The sequence below is a fragment of the Zophobas morio genome, unplaced genomic scaffold, assembly GCF_036711695.1.
Source record: "Zophobas morio isolate AGI-343-1 ecotype UQ-CSIRO unplaced genomic scaffold, CSIRO_AGI_Zmor_V1 ptg000038l, whole genome shotgun sequence".
NCBI classification, from domain to species: Eukaryota; Metazoa; Arthropoda; class Insecta; order Coleoptera; family Tenebrionidae; genus Zophobas; species Zophobas morio.
Genome location: NW_026972143.1, coordinates 1,612,495 through 1,635,895, shown reverse-complemented (window position 1 = coordinate 1,635,895; position 23,401 = coordinate 1,612,495). Strand labels below are relative to the sequence as shown.

Sequence of the window (23,401 nt, the reverse complement as noted above, 5' to 3'; positions counted from 1 at the left end):
CCTAAAATAATAAAATTTGCCTGTGATATTTGGTGTACCACAAGGGTGACACTAAGCTCGACGCTATTTTCAGTTTATATTAATGATCCTCTTCTTATTCACGGACGATACAACGTTTTGTTATGGATTCGTGTTTTATAAAAGAACAACTAAACAAAGCCAAGACAAACAAAAAACTGGTTCCAATCTTCCAAGCCAAAACACAAATTATATTTTAGTCTTTACATGATAACACTCTCTCAATCTACAAAATTTAGTTTATTTAGACACTAAATGACGTGGAAACCCACATTATTAAAACACCTCCTTGTACTCTGGCATGAATAAACCACACTTATATTTACACTTAATCTCACTCGACAATTTAAAAAATTTAGCAAACCGGCGTTTTTTACGACGCGCACCGACTCCGTGTTTGTTTTCGCTGGGGTTTTATGGAGTTTTAAAGGAGTCGGCGTCGGCTAAAAATAGCAAATCGGGAAAGTGAGTGACAAAAATCGATGGTGTCGATTTTTGGCCAAGTTTAAATATTTACGCGGAGAATACTCGGAAATGTTAGACGATCCCGTCCTTGGCGTTGACATTAGGAGAGGATGGCTAAAATTAGGCGCGATTTTTTTTGGTGGAGTGTCAAAAATTTTGATTGGGGGAGGCGCAATTCTCGGAAAGTTTTAGAGGAATTTGTTTGTTTTAGTTATGATTTGGTTTGTGTGCTTTAAAAAAGTTGCGTGATTTGATTGAATCAGCACGAAGTTCGGTTTTGTTTGAATAATTTGGGTGTTTGGGTTGTTTGATGGGAGATACGATCTTTCGATGGGGAGGGGAGTGTTTTAAAAAATGGAACAAGCTGATAAAGCGTAATCAGTAAATTAAATAAATTTTTCGTTTGTTGGCGAAACTACCGAAATAATCGCACCTAAAAATATAAAATTGCTACAAACGCGTACACTTGAAAACATGTTTTCTCTAGGTTTATAGAAAAATTAATGTAGTTTTGAAATAGAAACAGTTTATGACTTCCGACCTTCGCGGACCTTCGTCCAGGTTAACGCTCTTTCCCCATCCACAACCGTCACAATTTTCCCATCCTCATTCGACCAATCTCAAAATAACTTCTTCCCAAAACTCCCACATTGTAGCAATTCAATATAACTTTTACAAAGCTCTTTCTCGTCTGTCAGATAAACCTTTTCCATTGTCTAAACACACGTCACGTATTTACCCGACACTCCGACCGTCTCAAAGATTTCTTTTTACTTTTAACATCTTCCAACAGGAACGTTTGCGATCAATTTATAAAGTTCGCAGACTCTCTAAATAAAATTTTAGTAGATCCGGAAACGTCTTTATAAACTGGCCGCGGTGGAAACTTTGGAACATCTGCCGCAGCGGCTCGAATGTGAACAAAGCGTAAGATTTTTTAATTTCGCTGTGGTTGTTTATTTTGTCTTCAAAGCCCCGACTTTACGAAAACCGGAGCTTCCGCTACCTACTCTCGTCAAGCTCGACCGTTTTGAAATGTTTCGACTCGACGCCTCGCATCGTGTATCCAATACGTCCTCGAGCGAATAATTTCCCTCGTCTCTTGTTTTTACAACTGTCAAAAGCGCCACAAACAAGACGAGTATTTACGAAATTTTTCTGGTCAGTTTCATCATGCTGCTTACGATTTAGCTTATTTCCGCTAAAGCCGACCTAATTTTGTTCCATGACCTAATACGACGCGCTAATAACTCGGTCTTGACTTAATTAGTTGGGAAATGTGGAGGCGCTATTTGTTAAGGGTCGTGTTTTTGGCGGATCGCAGTATTGGATTTAGGTCGGAGCTCTGGCACACGCCGAAGGCGTACTTTAAAATTCTGTGTTTGTAAACACTGTAAGCGTTTTGTTGTAAGTGTTTATTTTTCATGTCACAATCTAATCCGGGAACGCAAGGTGTTAGTGAAAGCTTGACATTATGGTATTTGATGATTTTCCTGCAGTTTATCGTTTCTTGAATTTTTCGTTTTAAAATTTTTCAATTTTGCAATTTTTCGATATTATAATTTTTAATTTTTCGCGTCTTTAGTTCCTCAATTTTTAATTTTTCGATTTTTCAATTTTTTGTTTCCTCAATTGTCAAGATCTTTATTTTTGCTTTTCATTTTCCCGATTTTTTAATTTTCATTTTCTTGATTTTATTCAGTTTATCGATTTTTCTTTCCTTATTCGTTCATTTTGTGGTTCTTCAAATGTTTTCTTTTTCAATTCTTTCGATTTTTGACAGACTGACAGATACACTATCAAGTAAACGAATCACGGAACCCGATAAATTAAAACTGAAGTCGTACTTGCCCCGTTTTCGGTCATTTTCGCCAAAATATCCATCTTTCGTGTTCACAGCACTAAAACAACACATTTTCACTAATATTTATTAATAATAAACTAGAAATTCGCGAAAATAGCCCTAATTTTAAGCCAAACCGGAGCTCCGATGTTGCTGTCATCAGACCGAAATCTAAACTGAACACAAGGGTCTGAAAAATGTGACCTTTGCTCAGGTAGCTCTCGTGACAGTGAATTATTTTTCATACTTTGTCCGGGAAATTGCACATTTTCGGGGTTAATTTAACAATGTTTAAAAACACACTGATTTGTTTTTAATAACTTCGTGTTTCTAAGAAAACGGTTTTCGGTTGAAGTATAATATATTAATCTTTATCATATTTCAGTATTATAAATAATATTAATTATGTTTAAATATTGTTTAATAAGGTCATGATAATTTATAAGCAGTGATTGCAGTAATAAAATTAAAAATCAACGAAAAGTTACAACACGAGTGTATTTATACATATATCAAGATCAATGTTGTAAAAAAATTGACAAGAAATTGTAACTTGATTTGTTTTTAATAACTTCGTGTTTGTAGGAACACTCTTTTTTTTCTGTTATCCATTGTTATCACAAAAACGAAAATCGCAAAAAAACGTTTTCGTCAATTGAAATAAGTTCAAGATAATCGTTTATCCATGAATTTATTAAAGTTTTTTTTTGTTGAGATGGGTTTGAGTGGAGCTTATTCTTTGGCTTTATTTTTACTTAATGTACATTGTATTCTTTGAACAACACGATACTCAAAACCATGTTTTACGTAATAATTTCTTGTAGAGAAAGAAGGATTTTAAGGTCCACCCTCTTGGTTCACGATGAATAAAGAAAGTCATCACAATTGAGACAGGGTGGGTGGGCGGGGCTTATATTTTGCCTTTTTTTCTTAAAGTTCGTAGTCTTCTTTTCGCAACAGGAAACTTAAAACGTGTTTAAAACAGGAAATATGGATTTTGTAATTACGCTCCTCTCCTCAGTCTGACAACCAATGGAAAATTCATCACGATTAAGAACTGAGATCGGGGTGGGGCTTATATTTTTGTTTTTTTTTTTACTTGATACATATAGTTTTCTCTGAGCAACTGAAAAACATGTTTCACATGGCAATTCTTGTAGAAAAATACGGATTTTGCAATTAAGCTCCGCCCCCTTTGACTAACGACGAATAAAGAAAAATCGTCACAATTGAGATAGGGTGGGTGGGTGGGGCTTATTTTTTGTATAATCTCAATTGTGATGAATTTTTCATTCGCTGTGTGAGCTTAATTGTAAAATCGTTATATTTCATATTGTAAACTCTGGTAAAACTTTCTTTTTTTCATTGACACTATATTGTTTCTACTCCAAAGGGTCAATCACGAAAAAGTAAAATTCCGAAAAATCAAATTTTATAATTTTTCAGAGAAGCAGTATTTGTTGGATTGTACTTCAGAAGGAAGGGAAGTTCTGTCAAAATCACTGTCGACCAATTTTTTCGTGTTGGGAAAAGGAGACTTCGCATATTAAGAAAAATGGACAAAATATAAGCCCCACCCACCCACCCCTTCTCAATCGTAATGAATTTTTTATTCCAAAAACCAAAACCAAAAATTATAAAATCGGAACATAAAGAAACTAAAAAACTGAAAGAAAAAATTGCAAAATCCATAAATTGAAAAATTCAGAAGTTGAAAACTTGAAAAACGAAGGAACAAAAAATGAAAGATTGAAGAACTGAAAAATTCGAGTCAAAAAAGCTGTGGTACCGTTGTTTACACCACTGGATTTTATTTTGTAGAAGTTATCAGAAAACAAAAATTGCAAAAAATACTCCTATAATTTTTTTAAAAAGTGGGATTTATTTGGCTGCACTTTTGTTGAAATAAGATTTGGGCATTTTTAATGTGAAACCTTCTCGGGGATGACCACGGTATTTTTTAAATGCAAAAAAAAATATTTAATTATATTGTCAAAATTTATAGCGTTGAGCGACCAACTTCAATCGTTTCGAAAATTTCCCCAAAATTTAAACACTATCGATTAAACGAATCACGGAACCCGATAAATTAAAACTGAAGCCGTACTTACCCCATTTTCCGTCCTTTTCGGAAAAATATCTATCTTTCGTGTTCACAGCACTAACACAATACATTTTCACTAATATTTATTAATAATGAATTAGAAATTCGCGAAAAGAGCCCTAATTTTAAGCCAAACCGGCGCTCCGATGTTCCTGCCATCAGACCGAAATCTAAACTGAACACAAGGGACCGAAAAATGTGACCTTTGCTCAGGTAGCTTTCGTGACAGTGCATTATTTTTCATACTTTGTCCGGGAAATTGCACATTTTCGGGGTTAATTTAACAATGTTTAAACACACTGATTTGTTTTTAATAACTTCGTGTTTCTAGGAAAACGGTTTTCGGTTGAAGTATAATATATTAATGTTTATCATATTTCAGTGTAATAAATAATATTAATTATGTTAAATATTGTTTAATAATGTCATGATAATTTATAAGCAGTGATTGCACTAATTGATTTCACTAATAAAATCTTTTTAATTTTCATTTTCTTGACTTTATTCAGTTTGTCGTTTTTTCTTTCCTTTTTCGTTTATTTTGTGATTCTTCAAATGTTTGATTTTTCAATTCTTTCGATTTTTTAACAGATTTATTTGCTTCTTTGTCATACGAAGCCTTTTTTACACAACAAGAAATTTAAAATGTTGGCAATTGAGATAAACCTGTTTTCAGTTTCTTGATGGGAAAAGAAGACTTCATATATTTAGAAAAAAGGGACAAAATATAAACCCCGCCCACCCACCCCTTCTCAATTGTGACGAATTTTTTATTTATAGTGAGTTGAAAGGTGGAGCTTAGTTATAAAATTTTTCTCCAAGAAATTACTATATGAAGTATGTTTCTAAAGGGGTAAAATTTTCTAGAGAAATTTTGATGTTACACTTAAACTCCGCCCCTAGGTCAGATTAGGAATGAAGAGCTCATCACAATTGAGTTTGGGGCGGGTGGGTGGGGCTTAATCTTTGTCATTTTTTATTTATTTACTCTTCGTTGGACTTTTGTACTTTCTCGTAAAATTGAAAAAATGAAAAATTGAAAAATGTAAAAATCAAAAAATTAAAAATTCAAAACTCCTGAAATTTCAGGTTTCAGTGGAGCTTATTCTTTGGCTTTATTTTTACTTAATATACATTGTATTCTTTGAACAACACGATACTCAAAACCATGTTTTACATAATAATTTCTTGTAGAGAAAGAAGGATTTTAAGGTCCACCCTCTTGGTTCACGATGAATATAGAAAGTCATCACAATTGAGATAGGGTGGGTGGGCGGGGCTTATATTTTGCCTTTTTTTTCTTAATGTTCGTAGTCTTCTTTTCGCAACAGGAAACTTAAAACGTGTTTAAAACAGGAAATATGGATTTTGTAATTACGTTCCTCTCCTCAGTCTGACAACCAATGGAAAATTCATCACGATTAAGAACTGAGATCGGGGAGGAGTTTATATTTTTGTTTTTTTTTACTCGATACATATAGTTTTCTCTGAACAACTGAAAAACATGTTTCATATCGCAATTCTTGTAGAGAAATACGGATTTTACAATTAAGCTCCGCCTCCCTTGACTAACTACGAATAAAGAAAAAGCGTCACAATTGAGATAGGGTGGGTGGGTGGGGCTTATGTTTTGTATAATCTCAATTGTGATGAATTTTTCATTCGTTGTCTGAGCTTAATTGTAAAATCGTTATATTTCATATTGTAAATTCTGGTAAAACTTTCTATTTTTTCAATGACACTATATTGTTTCTACTGCAAAGGGTTTATCACGAAAAAGTAAAATTCCGGAAAATCAAATTTTATAATTTTTCAGAGATACAATATTTGTTGGATTGTACTTCAGACGTGAGGGAAGTTCTGACGAAATAACTTTCGACCAATTTTTTCTTGTTGGTAAAAGAACACTTCCTATATTAAGAAAAAGTGGACAAAATATAAGCCCCACCCACCCACCCCTTCTCAATCGTAATGAATTTTCTATTCCAAAAACCAAAACCGAAAATTATAAAATCGGAACATCGAAAAATTGAAAAATAGTAGAAATAAAGAAAATAAAAAACTGAACGGAAAAATTGCAAAATCCATAAATTGAAATATTCAAAGTTTAAAACTGGAAAAACGAAGGAACAAAAAATGAAAGATTGAAGAACTGAAAAACTCGAGTCAACAAAGCTGTGGTACCGTTGTTTACACCACTGGATTTTATTTTGTAGAAGTTATCAGAAAACAAAAATTGCAAAAAATACTCCTATAATTTTTTTAAAAAGTGGGATTTATTTGGCTGCACTTCTGTTGAAACCGTTTTTTAAAGTGAAGCCTTCTCGGGGGTCCCTACGGTTTTTTTTTTTTAATTAATTATATTGTGAAAATATATAGCGTTGACCGACCAACTTCAATCGTTTCGAAAATTTCCCAAAAATTAAAACACTATCGAGTAAACGAATCACGGAACCCGATAAATTAAAATTGTAGTCGTACTTACCCCGTTTTCGGTCTTTTTCGGAAAAATATACATCTTTCGTGTTCACAGCACTAACACAACACATTTTCACTAATATTTATCAATAATAAATTGGAAATTCGTGAAAAGATCCCTGATTTTAAGCCAAACCGGAGCTCCGATGTTGCTGCCATAAGACCGAAATCTAAACTGAACACAATGAATGTGGCAGTGAATTATTTTTCACACTTTGTCCGGAAAATTGCACATTTTCCGGGTTAATTTAAAAATGTTTAAACACACTGATTTGTTTTTAACAACTTCGTGTTTCTAAGAAAACGGTTTTCGGTTGAAGTATAATATATTAGTCTTTATCATATTTCAGTATTATAAATAATATTAATTATGTTTAAATATTGTTTAATAAGGTCATGATAATTTATAAGCAGTGATTGCAGTAATAAAATTAAAAATTAACGAAAAGTTACAACACGAGTGTATTTATACATATATCAAGATCAATGTTGTAAAAAAATTGACAAGAAATTGTAACTTGATTTGTTTTTAATAACTTCGTGTTTGTAGGAACACTCTTTTCTTTTTTCTGTTATCCATTGTTATAACAGAAACGAGAATCCCAACATGTTTTTTTTTAATATTATAAAGACGCAAGAAAACTTTTTCGTCAGTTGAAATAAGTTCAAGATAATCGTTTATCCATGAATTTATTAAAGTTTTTTTTTGTTGAGATGGGTTTGAGTGGAACTTATTTTTTGGCTTTAGTTTTTACTTAATATACATAGCTTTTTTTGAACAACATGATATTCAAAACCATGTTTTACATGATAATTTCTTGTAGAGAAAGAAGGATTTTAAGGTCCACTTGGTTCACGATGAATAAAGAAAGTCATCACAATTGAGACAGGGTGGGTGGGCGGGGCTTACATTTTGCCTTTTTTTCTTAATGTTCGTAGTCTTCTTTTCGCAACAGGAATCTTAAAACGTGTTTAAAACAGGAAATATGGATTTTGTAATTACGCTCCGCCCCTCAGTCTGACAACCAATGGAAAATTCATCACGATTAAGAACTGAGATCGGGGAGGAGTTTATATTTTTGTTTTTTTTTACTCGATACATATAGTTTTCTCTGAGCAACTGAAAAACATGTTTCACATGGCAATTCTTGTAGAAAAATACGCATTTTGCAATTAAGCTCCGCCCCCTTTGACTAACGACGAATAAAGAAAAATCGTCACAATTGAGATAGGGTGGGTGGGTGGGGCTTATTTTTTGTATAATCTCAATTGTGATGAATTTTTCATTCGCTGTGTGAGCTTAATTGTAAAATCGTTATATTTCATATTGTAAACTCTGGTAAAACTTTCTTTTTTTCATTGACACTATATTGTTTCTACTCCAAAGGGTCAATCACGAAAAAGTAAAATTCCGAAAAATCAAATTTTATAATTTTTCAGAGAAGCAGTATTTGTTGGATTGTACTTCAGAAGGAAGGGAAGTTCTGTCAAAATCACTGTCGACCAATTTTTTCGTGTTGGGAAAAGGAGACTTCGCATATTAAGAAAAATGGACAAAATATAAGCCCCACCCACCCACCCCTTCTCAATCGTAATGAATTTTTTATTCCAAAAACCAAAACCAAAAATTATAAAATCGGAACATAAAGAAACTAAAAAACTGAAAGAAAAAATTGCAAAATCCATAAATTGAAAAATTCAGAAGTTGAAAACTTGAAAAACGAAGGAACAAAAAATGAAAGATTGAAGAACTGAAAAATTCGAGTCAAAAAAGCTGTGGTACCGTTGTTTACACCACTGGATTTTATTTTGTAGAAGTTATCAGAAAACAAAAATTGCAAAAAATACTCCTATAATTTTTTTAAAAAGTGGGATTTATTTGGCTGCACTTTTGTTGAAATAAGATTTGGGCATTTTTAATGTGAAACCTTCTCGGGGATGACCACGGTATTTTTTAAATGCAAAAAAAAATATTTAATTATATTGTCAAAATTTATAGCGTTGAGCGACCAACTTCAATCGTTTCGAAAATTTCCCCAAAATTTAAACACTATCGATTAAACGAATCACGGAACCCGATAAATTAAAACTGAAGCCGTACTTACCCCATTTTCCGTCCTTTTCGGAAAAATATCTATCTTTCGTGTTCACAGCACTAACACAATACATTTTCACTAATATTTATTAATAATGAATTAGAAATTCGCGAAAAGAGCCCTAATTTTAAGCCAAACCGGCGCTCCGATGTTCCTGCCATCAGACCGAAATCTAAACTGAACACAAGGGACCGAAAAATGTGACCTTTGCTCAGGTAGCTTTCGTGACAGTGCATTATTTTTCATACTTTGTCCGGGAAATTGCACATTTTCGGGGTTAATTTAACAATGTTTAAACACACTGATTTGTTTTTAATAACTTCGTGTTTCTAGGAAAACGGTTTTCGGTTGAAGTATAATATATTAATGTTTATCATATTTCAGTGTAATAAATAATATTAATTATGTTAAATATTGTTTAATAATGTCATGATAATTTATAAGCAGTGATTGCACTAATTGATTTCACTAATAAATTTTTTTTAATTTTCATTTTCTTGACTTTATTCAGTTTGTCGATTTTTCTTTCCTTTTTCGTTCATTTTGTGATACTTCAAATGTTTGATTTTTCAATTCTTTCGATTTTATGACAGATTTATTTACTTTTTTTGTCATACGTAGCCTTCTTTACACAACAAGAAATTTAAAATGTTGAAAATTGAGATAAACATGTTGTAGTCTTGATGGGAAAAGAAGACTTCGCATATTAAGAAAAAATGGACAAAATATAAACCCCGCCCGCCCACCCCTTCTCAATTGTGACGAATTTTTTATTCATCGTGAGTTGAATGGTGGAGCTTAGTTATAAAATGCTCATTTCTCTCCAAGAAATTACCATATGAAGTATGTTTTTAAAGGGGTAAAACTGTCTAGAGAAATTTTGATGTTACAATTAAACTCGGGACGGGTGGGTGGGGCTTAATCTTTGTTATTTTTTTATTTATTTATTCTTCTTTGGGCTTTTGTACTTTCTCGTAAAATTGAAAAAATGAAAAATTGAAAAATGTAAAAATCAAAAAATTAAAAATTCAAAACTCGTGAAATTTCAAATCGAAAAACTGGAAAATTTAAAAATGAAAACTCGAAGAGATATCTTAAAATTGAAGAAAAAAAAAACAGAAAAATGAAAAATTGCAAATAGAAAAACTGACGAAAATTAAAAAAACAAAAAATTATAAAACGGAACATTGAACAATTGTAAAAATAAAGAAAACAAAATATTGAAAAAAATTCAAAAGTTGAAAACTCGAAAAATTCGAAATCGAAAAATTAAAGAACAAAAGCATGGAAAAACTGAAAAAATCGAGCCGTTATTTACGCCACTAGATTTTATTTCATAAAGGTCATCAGAAAACAAAAATTGCAAAAAAAGTATTTAATTATATTGTGAAAATTTATAGCGGTGACCGACCAACTTAAATCGTTTCGAAAATTTCCCTAAAATTTAAACAATATTGAGTAAACCAGTCATGGACCCCGTTTTCGGTCCTTTTCGGAAAAATAGCCATCTCTCGTGTTCACAGCACTAGCCCTAATTTTAAGCCAAACAATTTCTTATTGTAAACTGGGGTGAAACCTTCTTTTTTTCAACTACACTATATTGTTTTTACTCCACAGAGGTTATTACGAAAAAGTAAAACTCCGCAAAATCAAATTTTATAATTTTTCAGAGAAGCAGTATTTGTTGGATTGCACTTCAGAAGCGAGGGAAGTTCTGTCAAAATCACTGTCGACCAATTTTTTCTTGTTGGGAAAAGAAGACTCTCTATATTAAGACTAAATGGACAAAATATAAGCCCCACCCACCCACCCCTTCTCAATTGTAATGAATTTTTTATTCCAAAAACCAAAACCAAAAATTATAAAATCGGAACATCGAAAAATTGAAACATAGTAGAAATAAAGAAAATAAAAAACTGAACAGAAAAATTGCAAAATCCATAAATTGAAAAATTCAGAAGTTAAAAACTCGAAAAACGAAGGAACCAAAATTGAAAGATTGAAGAACTGAAAAATTTGAGTCAAAAAAGCTGTGGTACCGTTGTTTAAGCCACTGGATTTTGTTTTGTAGAAGTTATCAGAAAACAAAAATTGCAAAAATATACTCCTATAATTTTTTGAAAAAGTGGAATTTATTTGACTGCACTTCTGTTGAAATAACCTTTGAGCATTTTTTTTAAATGTGAACATTCTCGGGGGTCCCCACGGTTTTTTTAATGTAAAAAATTATTTAATTATATTGTCAAAATTTATATCGTTGACCGACCAACTTCAATCGTTTCGAAAATTTACCCAAAATTTAAATGTTATCGAGTAAACGAATCACGAAACCCGATAAATTAAAACTGAAGTGGTACTTACCCCCTTTTCGGTCCTTTTCGGAAAAATATCCATCTATCGTGTTCACAGCACTAACACAACACATTTTCACTAATATTCATTAACAATAAATTAGAAATTCGCTAAAACAGCCCTAAGTTTAAGCCAAACCGGAGCTCCGATGTTGCTGCCATCAGACCGAAATCTAAACTGAACACAAGGGGCCAAAAAATGTGACCTTTGCTCAAGTAGCTCTCGTGACAGTGACTTATTTTTCATACTTTGTTTTGGAAATTGCACATTTTCGGGGTTAATTTAACAATGTTTAGACACACTGATTTGTTTTTAATAACTTCGCGTTTCTAGGAAAACGGTTTTTCGTTGAAGTATAATATATTAATGTTTATCATATTTCAGTATTATAAATAATATTAATTATGTTTAAATATTGTTTAATTATGTCATGATAATTTATAAGCAGTGATTGCACTAATAAAATTAAAAATTAAATCGAAAAGTTACAACACGAGTGTATTAATACATATATCAAGATCAATGTTGTAAAAAAATTGACAAGAAATTGTAACTTGATTTATTTTTAATAACTTTGTGTTTGTAGGAACACTCTTTTCTTTTTTCTGTTATCCATTGTTATCACAGAAACGAAAATCGCAAAATAATTTTTTTTAATATTATAAAGAAGCAAAAAAACGTTTTCGTCAATTGAAATAAGTTCAAGATAATCGTTTATCCATGAATTTATTAAAGTTTTTTTTTTTGTTGAGATGGGTTCGAGTAGAACTTATTTTTTGGCTTTATTTTTTACTTAATATGCATAGCATTTTTTTAACAACACGATGCTCAAAAACATGTTTTACATGATAATTTCTTGTAGAGAATGAAGGCTTTTAAGCTCCACCCTCTTGACTCACGATGAATAAAGAAGGTCATCACAATTGAGACAGGGTGGGTGGGCGGGGCTTATATTTTGCCTTTTTTACTTAATGTTCGTAGTCTTCTTTTCGCAAAAGGAATCTTAAAACGTATTTAAAACAGGAAATATGGATTTTGTAATTACGCTTCGCCCCTCAGTCTGACAACCAATGGAAAATTCATCACGATTAAGAACTGAGATCGGGGTGGGGCTTATATATTTGTTTTTTTATTACTTAATGCATATAGTTTTCTCTGAGCAACTGAAGAACATGTTTCACATGGCAATTTTCGTAGAAAAATACGGATTTTGCAATTAAGGTGCGCCCTCCTTGACTAAGGACGAATAAAGAAAAACCGTCACAATTAAGATAGGGTGGGTGGGTGGGGCTTATGTTTTATATAATCTCAATTGTGATGAATTTTTCATTCGTTGTCTGAGCTTAATTGTAAAATCGTTATATTTCATATTGTAAATTCTGGTAAAATTCTCTTTTTTTCAATGACACTATATTGTTTCTACTCCAAAGAGTTTATCACGAAAAAGTAAAATTCCGAAAAATCAAATTTTATAATTTTTCAGAGAAGCAATATTTGTTGGATTGTACTTCAGAAGGGAGGGAAGATCTGTCGAAATAACTGTCGACCAATTTTTTCTTGTTGGGAAAAGAATACTTCGTATATTAAGAAAAAATGGACAAAATGTAAGCCCCACCCACCCACCCCTTCTCAATTGTAATGAATTTTTTATTCCAAAAACCAAAACCAAAACTTATAAAATCAGAACATCGAAAAATTGAAAAATAGTAGAAATAAAGAAACTAAAAAACTGAACGGAAAAATTGCAAAATCCATAAATTGAAAAATTCAGAAGTTGAAAACTCGAAAAACGAAGGAACAAAAAATGAAAGATAATTTTTTGAAAAAGTGGCCTTGCATTTTAAGGAATATACATTTTGCATACAATCCGGGCCTTAGACAACCGAAATTTAAGTGGATACAGAAACGGCGTTCGGGGAAGTATGTGGGTCGGGAACCTTATCGACCGCCCTAAACTAACAAGTTTGGGCATATTTGAGCGCCTCTCTTCTCACGAGAGGAATTTAATTAAGCAGCTCAACGGGAAATTTGTTAAAATTTTCCGGGAAGCTTAAATCTGCTATCTCCTCTAAATCGGGCCCAGGAGCGGGGAATGACGGGCCGATAACGACGCAGCCAAACAACAGATGGCCCATAACCGTATATATTAACCCGGTGCCTCGTCCAAAGTCCAAGCACCACTTCATCGCTCTCCCAATCTGTCGCCAATTATTATTATGATTATTAGTATTACGGATACTTCATGAATGATTGGCACGTTATTATTTTTCGTCAATCACTTTGAAAATCAGCATTATTAAATGTTAACGAAATAAGTCTAGAGAGGGCATAAAGTTGTTAGTTTATGTGCAGATTTAGGTCGCGAGTTTATATGCTTATTGCTGAAATTCTCATAAACGCCATTTCAATAGGATTGCATTGACAATGGTATGGGGGTAATCTGAGAACTTCATGATCAAGCTCTTTCGATGTTTCGTCAGCCACGTATTGTGGGGCTCTGTTCGTACGATAAGGTCTAATTAAATTCCACAGTTCTTTTTTCGAAAATTTTTCATTGAAATTGGCACCAAAGGCATAATTTTGTTAATTTCAGGGATTATATGTCAAATTAGAAAAATTACGGAAGAAAAAACCTTCTTTCAACAATAAAATACTTTGAATATTAAATCGTCAATTTGAGGTTAGAATTATGTCCGGCTGCGTCAGTAGTATAGCCAAATCTACCGACAAGTTGTGAATATTAAAATTTTAATTTTTGTATATTTTATTTTCTTTGTATCTCCTTTTGCTTTTGAGAGAATAAGAATATTTATTGCCTATTTTTTCTCAAAATAGTCTATTTTCTGCATTACGATCATACCTCAAACATATGGACTTTGCAGTTAAGCTCCGCCCCCGATCTCATAACGAATAAAAAGTTCATCACAATTGAGATAGGGGCGGGTGGGTGGGGCTTAATTTTTGACTTTTTTTTCTTAACATGTGTAGTTTTCTTTCAACAACACGATACTTAAAACAAAAAGCTTAACCTTTTCTTTCAGAGACTTTTATAAGTAAGCAGTAGCCCCGCCCACCCACCCCCTCTTCATTCCAGTGACTACTCTAAATATTGTTCAGTCTTACAAATGATAGTCCCGCCCACCAGGCTTCTATGTTTTACAGAGTTTAACGATTTTGTTTCTGTTTTTCAGTATAAAATCCACCTTTGATTCCGATACAATGAATTACTAAAATGAAGGCGGAGTAAGTGGGTGGAGTTATATGTTCTTCTGTAAAGTGGAAAGAAACTAATGGAGCCTGGGCTGTCAAAAAGAGAAAAAAAAACGCTAATTTTATTTTTTTCATTACACTATTTGTTATAAAAATACATTTCTTATTTCAGAAGAAAAAAGAACGGGTGGGTGGGCGGGGCTAAATTTAATCTTTTTCTCACAGAGTCTTATAAGCAAGCAGTGGCTCCGCCCACCCACCCCCTCTTCATTTCAGTGACTACTCTAAATATTGTTCAGTTTTAACTTGGCAAGTTATAACCCCACCCACTCGCCCTCTATTTTTTTTTTAAGTGTTATTTGCCAAAATAAGTTTTATCTTAGCAAGTACTAGCTCCACCCGCCCTGTTCCCATTTTAACGATTTCATTTCAGTTCATCAGTATAAAATCCACCTTTCATTCAGATACAATGAATCACTAAAATAAAGGTGGGGTAAGTGGCAAGAAACTAATAAAACCTGGGCTGTTAAAAATGGAGGAAAGAACGATAATCGTATTTTTTTGTTATACTATGTGCTATAAAAATGCATTTCTTATTTCAGAAGAAAAAAAGAACGGGTGGGTGGGCGGGGCAAAGTTTAACTTATTCTTACAGTCTTTTATAAGCAAGCAGTAGCCCCACCCACCCACCCCCTCTTTATTCCAATAACTATTCTAAATATTGTCAGTCTTATCTTGGCAAGTGATAACCCCGGCCACCCACCCTATATTTTTTAAGAGAGTGTTACTTGTTAAAATCAGTCGTTCGTACCTTAGCAAATAGTAGGCCTGCTCACCCGCCCTATTCTCATTTTAGCGATTTTATTTCTGTTTATCTGTATAAAATCCACCTTTCATTCAGATACAATGAATTACTAAAACGAAGGCGGAGTAAGTGGGCGGAGTTATTGTATGTTCTTCTGTAAAGTGGCAAGAAACTAATGGAGCCTGGATTGTTAAAAAGAGAAAAAGAAAACGCTAATTCTGTTTTTTTAAATATTACACTATTTGCTATAAAAATGCAGTTCTTATTTCAGAAGAAAAAAGAACGGGTGGGTGGGCGGGACTAAATTAAACTTATTCTCACAGAGTCTTATAAGTAAGCAGTATCCCCCGCCCACCCACCCCCTCTTTATTCCAGTGACTACTCTAAATATGGTCAGTCTTATCTTGGCAAGTGATAGCCCCGCCCACCCACCCTATATTTTTTAAGAGAGTGTTACTTGTTAAAATCAGTCGTTCGTACCTTAGCAAATAGTAGGCCTGCTCACCCGCCCTATTCTCATTTTAGCTATTTTATTTCTGTTTATCAGTATAAAATTCACCTTTCATTCAGATACAATGAATCACTAAAACGAAGGCGGAGTAAGTGGGCGGAGTTATTGTATTTTCTTTGTAAAATGGCAAGAAACTAATGGAGCCTGGGTTGTTAAAAAGAAAAAAAGAAAACGCTAATCCTATTTTTTTATTACACTATTTGCTATAAAAATGCATTTCTTATTTCAGAAGAAAAAAGAATGTGTGGGTGGGCGGGGCTAAGTTGAACTTACTCTTGCAGTCTTATAAACAAGCTGTAGCCCCGCCCACCCACCCCCTCTTTATTCCAATGACTACTCTAAATATTGTCAGTCTTAATTGGCAAGTGATAGCCCCGTCCACCCGCCTTATATTTTTTAAGAGGGTGTTACTTGCTATAATCAGTAGTTCGTATCTTAGCAAATAGTAGCCCCGCCCACCCGCCCTATTCTGATTTTAACGAGTTTATTTCTGTTTATCAGTATAAAATCCATCTTTTATTCAGATACAATGAATCACTAAAACGAAGGCGGAGTAAGTGGGCGGAGTTATTATATGTTCTTCTGTAAAGTGATAAGAAACTAATGGAGCCTGGGCTGTTAAAAAAAAAAAAGAAAACAGTAATCCTATTTTTTTATTACACTATTTGCTCTAAAAATGCATTTCTTATTTCAAAAGAAAAAAGAACGGGTGGGTGGGCGGGGCTAAGTTTAACTTATTCTTAGAGAGTCTTATAAGCAAGCAGTAGCCCCGCCCACCCACCCCCTCTTCATTTCAGTGACTACTCTTAATTTTGTTCAGATTTAACTTGTCAAGTGACCCGCCCCCTATTTTTTTAGAGAGTGTTATTTGCCAAAATGAGTTTTATCTTAGGAGGTGCTAGCCCCACCCACCCTATTCTCATTTTAACGATTTTATTTCTGTTCATCAGTATAAAATCCACCTTTCATTCAGATACAATGAATCACTAAAATGAAGCCGGGGTAAGTGGGCGGAGTTAATTATATGTTCTTCTATAAAGTGGCAAGAAACTAATAAAACCTGGGCTGTTAAAAAGGGAAGAAAGAACGATAATCGTATTTTTTGTTATAAGTACTAAGTATTTGCTATAAAAATGCATTTCTTATTTCAGAAGAAAAAAAAAAACGGGTGGGTGGGCGGGGCTAAGTTTAACTTATTCTTGCAGAGTCTTTTCTAGGCAAGCAGTAGCCCCGCCCACCCACCCCCTCTTCATTCCAATGACTACTCCATATATTGTCAGTCTTATCTTGGCAAATGATTGCCCCGTCCTCCCGCTCTGTATTTTTTAAGAGGGTGTTACTTGCTAAAATCAGTCGTTCGTATTTTAGCAAATAGTAGCCCCGCCCACCCGCCCTATTCTAATTTTAACGATTTTTTTTTCTGTTCATCAGTACAAAATCCACCTTTCATTCTGATACAATGAATCACTAAAATGAAAGCGGGATAACTGGGCGGAGTTAATTATTATTATATGTTATTATATGTAAAAGACGCTAATCGTATTTTTTTTGTGACACTATTTGCTATAAAATGCATTTTACTTAATATATCAAATGGTGGTTGGATGTTAAAAATAGGTATATGTGTATTAAGAAAAAGAAGCCAATAATTAGGCCCGACCCACCCGCCCCTATCTCCTTTGTGATGAATTTTTTATTCGTTGTCAGCTAGAGGGGCGGAGTTTAATTGCAAAATCTATATTTTTCTACAAAAATTTATCATTTCACACATCGTTTAAGTTTTTTCTTCTTCTCTTCGATTTTTAAGAAGTGACCTAAACTGAAATCACAATCTTATTTGACTGAAAATATTTTCCAACGCATCTTGTGAGAATCTCGATGTATTAAAAAATATATAACCTCTAACGCTTAAAAAGTACTCCCGAAGATCTAACAAAATTAAATGTGTTTGTACTGGTTTCCTCGTTCCAGTACTGATATTTTTTAATTGTATTTCTATTAACTATATACATACTAATTAGATGACAAGCGCAAATTATGAAACTGACAAAGTTAAAACTGAATGCCTTCAAACCCTAAGTAAATTTATTTTATCCTCAAATGTGACGCAATAGTATAAAACACAGAAAACCTAAGTCTTGATACCTCTGGTCTGGAACAAGAACATGTCCACCCAGACTTCCAGATGGACCTTCCGCCAATAATAACGTCACTGGCAAAGTATGTACAATTCACAATTCAGCTGAAATCTATGAACAGTGTTGGGGACAGATTTTTTTGAAATGTATCTAGATAACAGATACAAGAAAACAGATACTTATTGAAGCTTTGGCGAATAAAATAACTGAAAAATGTTCATGTATTGTTTAATGAATTTTTTAAAATTAACAACATTTCGAACGTATCGTCACCTAAATCATTTCTTCTTGCTGTCAGAATTTGGTTTCCGCTACTAAACACCCGTTCCACAGGTGCAGAAGAAGGGATTGTGGTATTAAATTTAAAAAATAAACATTTTACTATAGCATACTTATTCAAGACTGAAAAATCTTTTCTTTTTTCCTGCAAATAGCCCATCGCTTCGATGTTTGATGTGTCGCAAATTGTGTAATACTTATTTATTACGTACGCTTAAAAAGAATATTTTTTTTGTTTTTATTCCCATACCACGGTGTCCAAATTGTGTTTGAGTATATCTAATAATTATCTCCAGCATTAAAATTAATATTTCAAAAGAATACGGGAAATGATTATTCTGTGCTGAAGGTCTGTTGTTGGCAACTTGTCATAAATCTTTATTTTTCAATATCGGCTTATAATGTTTTTATGACCACGTCCGGTAATCGTCTATCCCGGTGCGGCAGGTATATACATTTTAGGAAGAATTGTTGGTTCCGTTTAAGGCAAAATAAGTACAATTTCTTAGAAAGGTATTTAAACCCCTTATAGGATCAAAGGCTGCCCGGCAGGCCGGAATCACCAGAGTGCAACTTGAAATTTTCAGATTTTTGTTGAAACTCATTTTATTTTAATCTTGTTTCACGATTTCTGAGAATATATCACGATAAATTATTCTACCGAGGGTGGTCCAAATATTAATTTTATTGCCCAAGATTTACACCTAAAAATAATAGGCACATTCTAGGGCAAAACAGACCTGCCAAGCCCGCTTCGCGTTAGGTCCAACAATGAAAAAGTGAAGAAATGACACATGTGGCAACTGACTGTCTGAAAAATAAAGATATAAAACAGTAACAAATATGCGATTTATGCGAGAGAAATGTATGTATTGAACATTAGATTAGTCGATTACAAAACTAATTTGTGCTAATTGAAAAAATTAATCATTATGTAACACGCGATTATTATTTTCTAAAAGTAATAACATACCTTAAACAAATATTTTTACTATTAAAATTACTCTTATTTAATAATTAGAGAGCGGATTTCTAGGTTTAATGCTTTTTGTGAAAAATGTAAGCACTTGAAAACTTTTTTATATCTGTAACTATGATACAATTTGGAGTCATTTGACACATTTTTTTTATGCTTATTTGCTTTTTTTTCAATTTTATGCATATTAAAACTTATATGCTTATTTAATGCTTTTTTCGACGAATATGAGTTTTAATGCATATTTTGTTCAAATGCCGGCCTTGTCGGGATGACAAATACTTGTTAGTTAGCCGTATCGTATCGTATGCATTTTACCTGGACTTGACCATTGAAGTACACTTACTCAGGACCCTTTCTGTGAATAGGTTCCGGTCGTTTGGGTAATAAAATTTTATTATAAGATTCGAAAAATACTCCATAGATTTTATGACTTTAAATCCTTACTTCCGTTGATAATGAATTAAAGCTTTTAACCAGATGTTCTTTTTCGGCATTTTGCGGCAAGACCGTTGAAGATTTTCTAGAAAAAAGGATTATTGTACCCAACTACCTATCTTAAAATTTTTCTAGTGGAAACTTTTAAGTAAATGAACCGTTTATTTCACAACCATCAGTATCGCATCTGTCGTAGTACAGTGTTATACGTGGTTCTCCCTTGTTACATGTTGAGTTCGTTTTGGTAATATTACTAATATTTTAAAAGAATTCCGAAAGTAAAATCGACGCCGGGTGAGTGGATAAGGGATTTTCCAGAATTAAAATTAGAAAACAACAAAATATTCTGCAGAGCTTGCGTGAAAACCGTAAGCCCACTAATTTTTTTTTATCTATTTTCCTTTGTTAATCCTGTATATGTACGTTGTTTTAGATTCAAAGTGATAAAAAATATAACGTGACGCAACATGTCAGAACGACTCTTCATGTAGAAAGGAAGAAAATGTTTGAAGTTTCTAAAATTAAACAGCAGACCATACATGAATCTGTTGCATCTACTTCCACAAAAGATGAGCAGTTTCAGTTTAATTTCGATTTATGTAAAATGATGATCCAGTCCAATATACCTTTAAATAAATTGGAGAAAGGCCCTCTTCAAGAATTCCTTGAAAAACACTGCAATCGACATATTCCGGTTGAAAGTACTCTCCGAAAAAATTATGTAGGCCCAGTGTTTCAGCAAGTTTACAACGAAATTAAACATCGCATTGGAGATAATTATTTATGGTTCGCTGTCGATGAAACAACCGATAGTTGTGGAAGATACGTGGCAAATTTAATTGTTAGAATCTTAAATGAAAATTTCCCTAGTCGAAGGTATGTAGTAAGTTTGAAAATGTTAGATAAAACTAATGGCAATACGATTACCAGATTTGTAAATGACAGTCTTACGTTACTATTTTTGCCAATAAAATTTTATTGATGATCTCGGATGCAGCTCGTTATATGTTGAAAGCAGGGAATAATCTAAAAATATTGTACCCCAATTTAATTCACTCTACTTGCATTGCCCACGGTTTAAACAGAGTGGCTGAAGGAATACGTTTGCAGTTTCCTACTGTTAATAAATTAGTGGCAAATGGTAAAAAGATTTTTGTTAAAGCCCCACTAAGAGTGCAACATTTTAAGGAAAAATTTCCAGACATACCATTGCCCTCAGAGCCGATTATAACGAGGTGGGGAACATGGTTACAGGCCACATTTTATTATGACAAATATATCAAAGAATTTGAGGAAGTAGTTACGGAGTTTAGCGAAGATTCTTCTCAATCGATTAAAGATTGCATAAATATTTTGGAAAACAAAGATTTGCGACAAGGTCTAGCTTTTCTAAGAAGCAATTATCAATTCGTATGTGAGGTAATAGAAAAGTTAGAAAAACCCAACATGTTGTTGGTAGATGCCATAAACTTAGTGAAAGAATTTAAACAACAAGCAAACGCAGTAAGGGGTGATATTGGTACTAGAGTATCTCAAAAACTTGACGAAGTGTTAAATAAAAATGCAGGTTTCGGTGTTCTTTCCGACGTTGCTCGTGTTTTACAAGGCCAGAAGGTGGAAAATTTGGAGTTAGATTCAACATTAGTTGCAAAATTCAAATTTGCGCCAACGAGTGTGGATATTCAACGCACATTCTCCAATTTTAAACACATTTTAAATGATCGGCGAAAAAATTTTACAGTGGACAACTTGGAACATATTACAATCATAAATTGTTTTAAAGAAAACTGAAATACGTGTGTAAAATATAAAGTCTAGGATTATTGTAATAATATTTTATACAAAGTTCTAAGAAGTGTTCTTTGATTTGTAATACGATTATGTTTTTAATGCTTTTTTGCTTAAAATAAAACTTTTTTATTGAAAATGTTATGCTTATTTAAGCCCTTATTATTAATTTTTTTGTGCTTATAAATCCGCTCTCTATTAGTAACACAAAAACAACCAGCGGGCCCACCGAACCCAAGTTGCTCAGGTACACAGATAAAATGCATTGCCCCGACAAGCATAAAACGCAGTGAATAGTGAATTGTGGTTTATGGTTTGTAAAATACCATCTTACCATGGCTTAGATTTATTACCCCTCAGGATTATATTTAAAGATGTATAAGTGTTGAAAGCTACAATGTAGGAAATGATGGTATTTAAAATATGAAAATTTCCATGACAGAACACTATTATATTAGTGGACCTCTTACCTCTATTTTTGTTTATGTGACCAAAATCACCAACATGAAGTATCAAAAATTACTACGAGTACTAGTATAACTCAACTAATAACTACTGAAAAAAAAGTGAAACAAAAAAATTTATCTGTATCTCCGCCATTAATTTTGTATCTAGATACAGATATTTTGTGCTTAAATTCGATTTTATCTAGGTACAGATACTAGATACCCAAAAATGTATCTAGATACTTTATTTAGATACAAGTATCTAGATACTGCCCAGCACTGTCTATGAAGAGGATTATAAACAACGATTTCTTCTTTTTCAGATCGTTCATTTTTGGTGGCCAACAGCCGCGAGGGACAATGCCACATAATCTACTGCTCGGACGGCTTCTGCCGGCTGACCGGCTACTCGAGGGCCGAGGTGATGCAGCGGCCGGCCGGGTGCGACTTCCTCTGCGGCCCCCTGACCTCCCAGCAGGCCGTCGGCAGCCTGCGGGACGCCCTGCAGGAGGGCGTCGAGAAGCACGCCGAGATCCTCTACTACAGGAAGGACGGTACGTGGGCTTGCGCAACCGCCAAAACAAAGCCGCGTATTTTCGGCGCTATTTTGCGCATGATAAACAAACGCGAGTGTTTAAGTATTTGCGTTTTTGGGTTTATTAACTGGGACGGGGGCTGGGGACAGCGGCAGGTTTGAGGTTTGGGTCGAGGAGGCGGTTTTCGTTTATTGAAGTTGTAATAGTGGGGCAATAATCATCAATTTGATGCGCTTCGTGTGTCAAAGCTAAGATTAAGTCGGAGGATTATTTTTGTTAAGAGACGGAATTGTTTTAATTCGCGAATTTCGTTGTCACGAGATGGCGCACCAGAAACGTCAAAAGAAAGGGGGAAAACAAAACAAATAAACTGACAGCTACCTAACCTAACTTTACTTCAACAGTTTTGGCGGTATCTATCTAGACTTTGAGATTTTCATTTGGTATTCTATTTTTTGCGCTTTTATTATTGTATAAGGTGGGTGGAGTGTAGTGGAATTTTATCGAGTCTTTATTGTATGTTCTAGTATGTCCAAAGTGTCCTTACTATCAAGTATGGTTTAGACCCAAAAAATAAAATTCGCAGTATGTGTCTTTAGTCATCGACACTCCAATGTCCATCTCATGAAATTGATACAGTTGTTTATGTCGCCAAGTTCGTAGACGAATGATGAAAGAATTTGGAAATCGAAGAATGAAATACTTCCAAATCCGTTCTAGGTTTTCCATTTCATCTTTAAGATTTTTTTAGATCTTTCTTATACATATTTAGAATTTTAGAATTTTTTGTGCGTTTAGAGTCTTTAGTGTGTTTACAGTTTGGATTCTTATTCAACATTCTAATTTATAGGATTATAAAGTCTTTCAGAATACCTAAGTCTTTGAGAGTTTTGAAATCAATTAAATATTTAGAATTTT

General features: G+C 33.4%; 1 protein-coding gene across 5 annotated transcripts in view; it reads left to right on the top strand.

Annotated features, from left to right (window-relative positions):
- Positions 1–23,401, top strand: part of LOC135140256 (potassium voltage-gated channel subfamily H member 6-like) — a 262,036-nt gene that overhangs the window by 45,793 nt on the left and 192,842 nt on the right. For all 5 annotated transcript variants that reach the window (XM_064070741.1, XM_064070737.1, XM_064070740.1 and 2 more), the window contains one exon: positions 22,271–22,501. In XM_064070741.1, coding sequence (XP_063926811.1) covers positions 22,271–22,501 — 231 coding nt within the window. The remainder of the gene's footprint in view (positions 1–22,270; positions 22,502–23,401) is intronic.